The sequence below is a fragment of the Balaenoptera acutorostrata genome, chromosome 13, assembly GCF_949987535.1.
Source record: "Balaenoptera acutorostrata chromosome 13, mBalAcu1.1, whole genome shotgun sequence".
NCBI lineage: Eukaryota > Metazoa > Chordata > Mammalia > Artiodactyla > Balaenopteridae > Balaenoptera > Balaenoptera acutorostrata.
The window spans coordinates 24842467-24853366 of NC_080076.1; the positions used below are offsets into that span (position 1 = coordinate 24842467).

General features: G+C 53.6%; 1 protein-coding gene across 5 annotated transcripts in view; it reads left to right on the plus strand.

The window, feature by feature from the left end:
* The window catches only part of MYO5B (myosin VB), a 366352-nt gene that overhangs the window by 346935 nt on the left and 8517 nt on the right, over positions 1-10900 (plus strand). For all 5 annotated transcript variants that reach the window (XM_057526678.1, XM_057526676.1, XM_057526679.1 and 2 more), the window contains 6 exons: positions 956-1154; positions 2652-2745; positions 4162-4305; positions 7043-7194; positions 7773-7862; positions 10443-10593. In XM_057526678.1, coding sequence (XP_057382661.1) covers positions 956-1154; positions 2652-2745; positions 4162-4305; positions 7043-7194; positions 7773-7862; positions 10443-10593 — 830 coding nt within the window. The remainder of the gene's footprint in view (positions 1-955; positions 1155-2651; positions 2746-4161; positions 4306-7042; positions 7195-7772; positions 7863-10442; positions 10594-10900) is intronic.

A 10900-nucleotide genomic window follows, 5' to 3' on the forward strand; every position in this document is an offset into this window, starting at 1 on the left:
CGGAACCTCCCTTAATTCCTTACCCGTTCCTCATAATAGAAGGTGTCTCCCAGAATTGCCCAGAGAGTCTCCCCCGAAGCTTCTCCCCAACCTTCTCCAGATCTTCTCTAGGTCTCTCTGCTTCTTGTCATGACAGCAGTTGATCTTAAACCTCCCCCCAGATCACTTGCAATTAGTCTTAGTTTCTATTTTGACTGGGGAAAAAATGTATATAAAAGGCCAGAGATGAAGTGGGGGTAAGGTAAATAAAAAGAAGGGATCTTTCTGTAGAGAACAAACGTGTGGACACCAAGGGGGGAAAGCGGCGGGGGGTGGGGGGTGGTGTGATGAACTGGGAGATTGGGATTGACGTGTATACACTAATATGTATACAGTAGATAACTGATAAGAACCTGCTGTATAAAAAATAAATAAAATTTAAAAATTCAAAAAAAAAAGGTAAAAAGAAAGGATCTTTCTAAAACTTGCAGAGAATCTACTAAAGGGAAAATATGCAAGTAATATAGCTAGTTCAGTCTACCAGAGTTTTGTCTTAGCAAGGAGATTCTTGTGAACTTTGGGCAGATAATGGATGCTTTTATTGAAAAGATGCTATAAGAAATTTATTTCTGCTGATGACATTTTGACATGGAGACAATCTCTCAATCCCAGACCAATAGACTGTGCTCAGGAACAAAGAACAAAGGGATGAGGGTGGTTGAGAAAAAGGCCTAAGGCCAGGGGTGCTGTGTTTGGCCTTGATTCCCTGTCCTCCCAGAGGAAGGCTGGCCTGCTTGCCTGCCAGGCCCTGTGGACCTGCTCCCCTCCGTGTCTGTCCCCTGTTGGTTTCATGCAATTGCTGCTGCTGCTGCTGTGTCCCTGCTCGGCTGCTCCCCTGTTGCGTGTCCATGTGTGGTCCCTACTTGGGGGCACAGACACAGGCCACCCGGTTACCTGCCCTCCTTCCCGGGTGCAGGTTGCTGGAGGCCCAGCTGCAGGCTCAGAGCCGTGAGCACGAGGAGGAGGTGGAGGGTCTCAAGGCCCAGGTGGAGGCCCTGAAGGAGGAGATAGACAAGCAGCAGCAGACCTTCTGCCAGACGCTGCTGCTCTCCCCGGAGGCCCAGGTGGAGTTCGGCGTCCAGCAGGAGATGTCCCGGCTGACCAATGAGAACCTGGTGAGTCGCCGTGCCCCGTGGAGCCCAGCTCTGGGAGGTCACGTTCTAGAAGAAAAGGGGACCGGGAGTGGCCTTTCGCCAAATGGACAAGGTTCATGTGCTTGGCCCTGTGGTAGGAATAGAGAGTCTAGAAATCTACAGTCAGCAAGTGTTTGTGGAGCTATTTTATTTATCTGTTAATGTATAACTAACTTCCCCAAAACTGAGCAGCCTGGAATAGCAACCACATTTTGCGGGTCAGGAATTCTGGCGGGGCTCAGTGGGGGTGACTTGTCCCTGCTCTACTGTGGTTGGAGGGGGCTGGAGGACGTGAGACAGCCCCAGTCCTGTGTCTGGGGCCTCAGTTCCCCTCCACGTGATCTGCTCTCTGCACACACATGGCCGTCTTTCATTGGACCACCATGGGCTGCTTTACGTGGCAGCTGACTTCCAACAGGATGAGCTGGGAGGCCTCTTAAAGTCTAGTCCCAGAACTGGCCCAGGGTCGCTGCTGCCACGTTCTGTTGACTGAGACAAATCTGGGCAGACTGAGTGATGGGGATGGACTCTTCCTCTTGCTGGAGGGGAGGAATGGTTGGTAGCCATCTTGGCAGTAACCAAAGGAGCCGGGCAGATGCCAGAGAAATGAAAGACAGTCTCTGTCCTCAGGGAGCTAACAGGCTAGTAGGGGAAGCAAGACATGTTAAAAAAAAAAGAAGAGAAAGAAGATGGTGTTTCCAAAAGCATGATTCTACATGGGATTAACAAGTATTACAGAAAAAGAATTGTAGGGGAGGCTTGACCTGAGGCAGGAGGCACGAAAGGGACGTCACCCGTGCAGAGGAGGAAGGAGAAAGGGAGCACAGATGTTTTCCGAGGTCCCACAGGGGCGTGTTTGCTTCTGTCTCCTGTGTCACTCCTTGTCACAGTGTCTCTGACGGTCATGGAGCTCCCTGCCTCCACTGCCCAGCTGGGTCAGGGTGACAGTCATGCTGTTCCAGGTCCCAGGGGCTGATCTTCTCCCTGTGGCGGTGGCTGCCAGGAGTCAGGCAGCTGCTGAGGGGCCCAGGCCAAGAGCCCGTTTTGCTTCTGGGCCCCAGGTAACCTCGCTGGCCTGCAGGCTCGTCCAGCTGACACCTCCCCGCTGCACTCTCACGCCTTCACCTGTGCATTCCTTCCCGGGGCACCGCCCAGCCACCTGGGGACCCTGAGGCTGAGGGTCTCCTGGGGGTTGGCATGGCATCCTGAGGAGGCTCGGCCTAGAGCACTGTGGGTTGGGCAGGGCACCCGAGCCCAGAGGAGCCTGCCGTCCAGGCTGAGAGAACACTGTGACCCATCTCCCACTTCGTGGGTCCAGACCCGGGGAGCAGCAGGCTGCTGGGGGCGACCTCCTGCTGGACCCGGAGCCTGGCCTCCTTGACGGCTGGCTGCCTGTGAGCCAGGCTGGGCCCCGGATCCCACCCCTGCCCTCCAGGGCGGGATTAGATCTGTTCTCACACTGCTTCCTCCTGCTTTTAGGACCTTAAAGAACTGGTGGAAAAGCTGGAGAAGAACGAGAGGAAGCTCAAAAAGCAACTGAAGATTTACATGAAGAAAGTCCAGGACCTGGAAGGTAGGGTGTGGGTGCGGGTGTCGTGAGCCACAAGTGTGCTCGGCCACCCTCAGGGAGGGGACTGCCTGCCCGGCCCAGACACTTCCACTTCCCCCACCTGCTGCCGCCCCCGCCCAGGGCACTCACGTGACAGAATCACGCAGACCCCAGGCGCTCACCCAGTCTCAGTTTGCCGGAACCTGTACTAACGATCCACAAACCTAGCAGGTGTTTGGGTGCTGACTCAAGCTATTCGGCGAGGGGCAGCTGAGACAGTGGCCCTGTGGTCCTGTGTTCAGAGGGCTTAAAGCTGGGAGGCAATACCTTCTGGTTCGAAAGAATGCTCCATAATATAAAGCCCCAAACCACGGGGGTCCTTCTCCACGCTACAGTAGTCAGGGAGAGAGGTCAGTTCTGTGGTTAAACTTCCCAACTGGAATCTGGCCCAGAGAGGTCAGGCAGAGATTTAAATCAATCTCCCAGAAACCCCCAGAATGTTCTCTTTCCTTGACTCCCCGCTGCAGATCTAATCATTATCACTCCCCACCCTTTTTGCACATCCTGCCTTGCTGGGAACCCTCTCTTTGTCCCCTCACCACCTGGGATACCCCCCCATCCTTCCACCTCAGCTCAGGAAGTACGTCCTCAGGGTTCCAGTCCCCTCTTTTGCTGTCCTGACACCACACAGCTACGTCACAGTTCCCATCACAGGTATTGTTTAATCACCTGCTTATGTCCACTTGCTGCTCTAGACGAGGCTGTAGGAGGGCAGGGCTGTGTCCTGTTCAGCCTTGGGCCATTGCCCCCATACCCCACGTGCCCTTCTCCATCTTTGGATTTCTCTTTTCTGTTCCTAGAGTTCTCAAACTCCCAGTCACTCAGGCTTTTTCTTCTCCTCCTCCCCTCCCTCTTTCCCCCTCCCTCCTTCTGTCCTATCCCCTTCCTCCCTCTCTCCATCCCTCCTCCTTCCCTCCCCCTCCCTCCTTCCTTCCCTCCTCCTCCCTTCCTCCCCTCCCCTTCCCTCCCTCCTTCCTTCCCCCTCCCTCCCTCTCCCTCCTTCCTTCCCTTTCTTACAGCTGGGTGGGGAAAAAGAAACAGCTCCCCAGCCGGATAGTTGTACATCCTGCACCTCACATCCTTCCCAAGTTTTCTCTGGTCCAAAACCTGCCAGTTACCATTTTGGGTGTTTCCACAGCCCCTGTCCTGAGTAGCCCCTGTCCTGAGTGGCCCCCAGTGCCTGATGCTAAGCTCCTCTGGTCACACTTGGACTGTGGCCCAGGCTGCAGGGACAGACCATGTAAGGAGTGTGACAGCCCAGAGAACCCAGAACCCTGGGGCCCCAGACCCAGGCCCAAACCCCACCCACCTGAAATGACCCCGCCCCCAGGCCTGAGCCTGGAGGTCTCAGTTCATCCTCCGTCCCTCTCTCCTGCTCAGCTGCCCAGGCATTGGGCCAGAGCGAGAGGAGGCGCCACGAGCTCAACAGGCAGGTCACCGTGCAGCGGAAAGAGAAGGACTTCCAGGGCATGCTGGAGTACCACAAGGAGGACGAGGCCCTGCTCATTCGGAATCTGGTGACAGGTCAGGCCCTCTGTGGCATCCCACCCCCAGCCCCTCCTCCTCCACCTCCTGCACAACCCCCATCCCACAGACACCCCCGCCCTCTTCCTCCTCCCCCATCCTCCATCCCCCAGCCACTCTCACCCACCACCTCGAGCTGCTGCACTTCTGACCAGCTCCCAGGTGATACTGGGGTGAGTGTGTGGGCTGCCCCCGGGGCCACATGCCGGGCTCTTGGGAGCTGCTTTCCTTGCCAGCCCCGGGCCTGGTTTGCCAGTTGTACCAGCTCTGAGCCTTCTGGTCTTACATCCCATCTGGCTGCAACATGCCAGCCTTCCTGCTCGGTGTTCAGCCCAGTTCATCAGCTGCCTGCAGAGCCGGCAGGAAGAGTCCTGGACCAAAAAAGGAGGGATCTTTGGTGGTCTGGTCCTCTGGTCCCTGAGCTACTAGCTCCATTCTCCAGTCTCTTAGTTCTCCCATCTATAAAATGGGGATGAGGATACTGACCCCGCCCACCCCACACTTGAAATATGACAAAGGTGAAAGTGCTGTGTTAAAGCTGCGAAACCCTTCTCGAATGTGAGGAATTCAAAGAGGTGGTAGCTTTTGCAGGGGTATTTGGAGTTCAGATAAGAGGTAAATGTTACTTTAGAGAAATGTACGTTTATCGAAGTCCCAGTCTGCTGAGTAGTGGGCCAAGGGCTGCGGGAAGAATGGAGTGTGGCTTCAGCCTAGCACAGATTTTGCTTCAACTCTTTGTTTTGGGTATTTTTAGTAGCTGGGTATTTTGCTCTTTTTGTAAAGGTTAATTTCCCCACAATTGCCTGACTACTAAATGTGATGTAAGTTCACCTCAAATTTCCTTAACCAGGCTACATCTTGTTCAAACACCGTTAGGAATGAACCTTTAATCTCTGATGAATGAAACTCAAAAGTTCAGAGCATCAGAGCAAAAAGAATAACAATGGTGGAGGCTGCTTGTGCCAGCCAGTGGGTGGCTTCCTCCCACGGTCATGGCTCAGGTGGCCCCAGGCAAGCTCATCTGCTAAGCCGCCCGCACACAGCACGCGGTCACCTTCCCTCCAAAAGACCCTTCCACACGAACACCAGGATTCCACTGATCCCGGCTCAGGTGCCCAGTGTTGGCTGGTTACTGTGGACGATGGAGAAAAGTAGAGCCATGGTCCCTGCCCCCTAGACGCTACCATTTAGCTGCTATGGGACTCAGATCACAATAGAAAGTTCCAAGGCAGGACAAGCTATCTGCAATCTGCATACGGGTCAGGCTCGAAGCAAGAAGCTGTAGGTTGGAAGTCTGGGCCTTAAAACACATTTTTCTGTATAAATGTTATTGGCATTCTAATTAGAGCCAAAGGCCAATCCGCAGTCATCTGTTAAGCCTATGAGATGCCCAGATGTTAACCAGGTACCTGGAGTATTATGGCCTGTAGGTGTATTTGAGGCCAAGTACCCACTGGAGAAGCTGGCTGCACATGCACAGCCCCAACCCTAGACGGCCCTGGCCCTAGACGGACCTGACCCTAGGCGGCCCTGACCCTCGACGGCCCTGGCGGAAGATCTGAGGAGTTGCCCTTTCCCCTCCCCCCGCCCCGTTGCAGGTGGAGGGGAGGTGGCCTCCCTCACTGCCTTTCCAAGCCTAGAGGTGACTCCTGAGGCCTGGGCTGGGTGGAGCTTGGGGGTGGCGGTCATGAGGGTGTGGGGTGAGGCCTGGGAGTGCAGTGAGCACGCCTGGAGTCTGAGGCCCATGGCCTTGTGCCCGGGCCTCGCGCTCGCCTTTCATCTTGCCTGTCCCTGGGCCTCTCCTCCTCCTGCTCTGGGCCCCCACCAAGCACTGCTGCTCTCAGCCTGGCCTGTGCCTCCCCGGGCCTCCTCTGGCAGGGAAAGCAGTCTGACAGCTTCTCCCTGGCCCTCCAAGGGCTTTGGCAGGAAAGGACCAAAAGGCTGAGCAGGAGTCTGCAGTTCACGGGGAGGCCCACCAGCCGCTCCCGGTCCTGCCAGAGCACACGGGGTGCGGCGGTTTAGAGGAGAGTGGTTGGGCGGGGAGGGGAGGGGGGGCAGCTGTCCCTGAGTGTGGCCAGTTAGCGCTGGCCAAGAGGGAGGCGGCGGCGTGGGGAGGGGAGAGCGGCTGTGGCCGGTCGGTGACCTGCTTGACCTGCTGGCTCCGAGCCTGTCCGGCCGGGCGGGCGGGCGCTGCCACGCGGTTTCTGAGCCGAGGGCCGGACGCGCTAGGAGTTGCTCCAGCTCTCCCAGCCCCCGGTACGCGGGCTCCGTCTGTGGGAGCAGGCCTCGCCTTCTTGCTGCTGCAGGGCCCGTGTGTCCCCCACGGGAAGCGCTGGGGCAGAGGGGTGGGAAGTTCTCGCCCCGGCCGCCTGGTGAGGGAGACAGCGCCCGTCTCCAGCCGGCCTCCGGCCGCCGCCCCTTCTTACGTGTGTAAACTCGGGCAGGGCGCTACCTGTGGATTCTTTTCCTCCATGTTGTAAGGACGAGGAGTGAGGAGCCGATTTTAAACACTTAGGAACATGATTTTTGTCTGTTTGGGGTTTTTAACTAGTTTCTGAAACTACCGGTAGTCAAGGTCAGAGGGAATCTGTGTATCAGGGCAGCTTCTCCTCTGCTCCTCTCCCAACCCCCATGAGGAGCTACAGGAAAATGTTAGAATTATGGGTATTGCAGGCCAGGATCCTTACAGCCCCGAGCATCGGCTGTAAATCTAATTCTTGCTGTTTGTTGCCGGTAGACCTGAAGCCCCAGGCGCTGGCGGGCACCGTGCCTTGCCTCCCTGCCTACATCCTCTACATGTGCATCAGGCACGCGGACTACGTGAACGACGACCTCAAGGTGCACTCCCTGCTGACCTCCACCATCAATGGCATTAAGAAGGTCCTCAAGGTCAGTGTCCAGGCCGAAGGTGGTGGTGTGTGGGGAGCTCGGTGAAAATGACAGCTCACCGTTGCTTCTCTCTGTCTGGGTTTTGTGATCCAAGTTCTCCAACATCTCCAGCTCTGAAGGTAAATGACACCTGACCTCTAGATAAACAGGATACCAGCATGTTTCACCACGTGCTGCCCAACACCCCTTATGTTGGATCACTGATGGTGAGAACCTGCCAGGCCAGCTGGCCCAGTGCTCACAGTAGAGCCCAGGGCTGCTGGAGTCAAGCTCGTCTGTGTCACTTTGCTTCGTCGTCGTCAGCTGTAGAGGCAGCTTGTCCCCCACGTGTGTGGACCACTGATCAGGGGACCAGGGCTGGGTCGTACATCATCCCCGGTAGTGGAAGAGCAGTAACGCAGCCTCGTGGGGATGGCTCTCTTCTGTGTGACTGTGATTAGTAAGGGCCCGCTTTCCATCGGATCTGCTTGGGGCCTACTGGGTAAGAGAAGGAAACGTGGACATGGAGGGACCAGGTAAACATTTGACCAGATGGGAACCACTTACTCGTAACCAGGAACGTCTTTTTCTTTTCACAGAAGCACAGTGATGACTTTGAGATGACATCTTTCTGGTTGTCCAATGCCTGCCGCCTCCTGCACTGCTTGAAGCAGTACAGCGGGGATGAGGTGAGTGTAAGATAAACACAGTCCCCTGAAGTGCACTTAAACACCGTCGAGGTGCCCCGTGTTCTGCAGCGGTTAGGCCCTCGTTTCCTTGGGCACAGCAACACGTGTTCCACTTCAGAGCACCTCAGATCTCAGGTCAGAATGGAGGGCAGAGGTTTCGGTCATAGAAGGCATCTCTGTTTTGTCCAAATGTCATTCTGAGCTGCTCTGTATCCCTTGAAGAGAGGGTGTGAGATCTTTGGAGCACCTCTGGGACCTCAGGCCCTGGGCGTGCCTTCTGCACCTGTTCACTGGAAGCAAGAATAAGGCAGGCCTCGATGACCCCGAGGGCCCCTGGAAAGCACCCTGAATGAATAAGTGGATTCGTAGGGAAATGAATTTGCGTAACCCATCCATCATCTGAGAGCCCTCGGGACTCCCCCTGAAAACCCTGTGACCTTAATTTTCTGAAGCAGTCCTAGAAGAGCCCCATTTCTGTGAATGCTGGCAGAAAGCTCAATTGTCTGGGATGTCAGATTGTCTCCTAAGCCAACCAATTAGTTTGTCCATTTTAAGACAGACAGTGATGGTCCAAGAGAAGAGGCGCAATGTAATTGAACTACATCTGTGCAAACTGACCCTGAGGCCCAGCTTCGAGCTTCTCACCAAATTCAGTTCCTTGGCCTGAGGCCCAGCTCACCCCATCACTTAATGTTCTGCTCTGGACCTCTAGGGTCCAGCTTTATCTAGAACTCACCATTCCCACTGCTGGTCCTTGAAAGAACTTTTCCCATGCTCTGCATTCAGCCCAGTGACCTAGTAACATACGGCCCATTTTCACCCTTATTTCTCCGGTGAGAATCCCAGCTCGTCCCAGGCACTGCCCACTCCCAGTGCCCTGCAGGCCTCCTTGACTTTCCTTCTCCCCTTCCTTTCACATATCTCACTCTCCACCCTCCCCAAGGCCAAGACATAGTGTAAATCAATATAGTGCAACAATTTTGAAAGCTTTATTCCATCTTTTGTGCCAGAACAAGTTTTCACAGACTCTTCTCCCTAGGATAATAAAAGGGTATGCCATGCCAGTCAGTGTTGCCACCCTTGGAATGGGACTTGACTCCATCTCTCTCCTAGAATCAGAACTTTGATACAGCTGCTTTTATTATGAAAGGGAGTGGGTTAAATATTAAAGAAATAGTGTTTACTGTATTATTGGAAGAAATGGGCTTCATTTCAAACCAGATGTCCTCTATTCCATAACCCTAATATTATATACAAGCTTTTACTTTAAGCAGAGAACTGCATTTAAGGTTATCTCATTGACAATCATCACTTGACCCAATGCTGTCTGTACCCTGCAGGGAACATTATATAGGGCTAGGGAGGACCAAGAACTCCATTACGTTAGGCTGTTGTTTCATGTGCTTATATTCCCAGGGACAAGACTTGAACCACAGCATAACCATATCTATGTAGCCTAAATAACGGCTCTCTTGTTATCCTCTCTTCTGCCTGCTTTTTTTTTTTTTTTTTTTTTTGGCTGCGTTGGGTCTTCATTGCTGCGCGCAGGCTTTCTCTAGTTGCGGTGAGCGGGGGTTATTCTCCCTTACGGTGTGCAGGCTTCTCATTGCGGTGGCTTCTCTTTGTTGCGGAGCACGGGCTCTAGGCACGAAGGCTTCAGTAGTTGTGGCACACGGGCTCAGTAGTTGTGGCTTGCAGGCTCTAGAGCGCAGGCTCAGTAGTTGTGGCACACGGGCTTAGTTGCTCCACGGCATGTGGGATCTTCTCGGACCAGGGCTCGAACCCGTGACCCCTGCACTGGCAGGCGGATTCTTAACCACTGCGCCACCAGGGTAGTCCCTTCTGCCTGCTTTTGTTTTCTTTAAAAATTGATTTGTGATTTGACACAGTATGAGAGGCTTTGCTGGGGATAGTTACCCTTTTGAAAACACTGACCTTTTGGCTGCTCTTGGTTCCCCTTGGCCTGAATACAGAGAGACATTGGTCACATGAGTCCTTTTGATATTAGCAACTCTTTGAACTTGCATGTTACTTCATCTTGTTAACATAGAAAGCTAAGAAGACATAGTGCTGTAGCTGTGGAATCGTTTCAGTTCATCCATTAATTCTGATACCCAGTGATAGAATCCACATAAATTTCTCATTTTAAAAACATATACTCTGACCCAGGTACTTCTTTAGGGACTGTGTATAATCTAATATTTTAGGGTAACTTGGTATATTGGGAAGAGAATTGGGTAAAGAGTCAGAAAGCATGGATTCCCTCTTTCCCCGGACCTGCTACCAACCTTCGCTTTGCTACCTTAGGGAAACTTCAGGGATTTGGACTAAACGACTGCGGCCTTTTTAATTAAGCAGTTTCGAGTCCTCTATCATGCTTGGTTTTGACACTGCCTTCAAATTTAAGAGCCATCACTGAGACCTCAAAGAACTGACAGGGTCTGGTAGAACATCATAGTAGCAGACAGAGCCTGATCGGGCCCCACAAATAGGGTGTTGAGACAGTCACTGGAGGCCCAGAAGGCCCGCTGAGCACGGCCGGCCGCAGAGCCTCAGCACAGCACCCATCTGCCTCCGCAGGGCTTCATGACTCAGAATACGGCGAAGCAGAATGAGCACTGTCTTAAGAATTTTGACCTCACTGAATACCGCCAGGTGCTGAGCGACCTTTCCATTCAGATCTACCAGCAGCTCATTAAAATCTCCGAGGGCCTGTTGCAGCCTATGATAGGTAAGCTGGCACAGGAGATCTCCTGCGCTCGTCATGGGATCTGAAGTGAGGGTGAGCACTCCCTACATTTAGGGAACCAGATATCTTAGGTGCAGCCTCCAGAAAGCCAGGACCTCCCCAGTGAAGGAAGCTGAGGAGGTGGGTGCCGTCTACTCAAAAGCAGTTATGAACTTCTCAACACCAGCCCATCAAAGCATGTGATGCTTGGGTAGTGAGAGTGTATAGATCACTTTTCCTTTATCTCTTTTTCTGTAATATACTGTATTTTTTTTCCCCCAAAACAAACTAATTTCCGTAAGTAATAAAT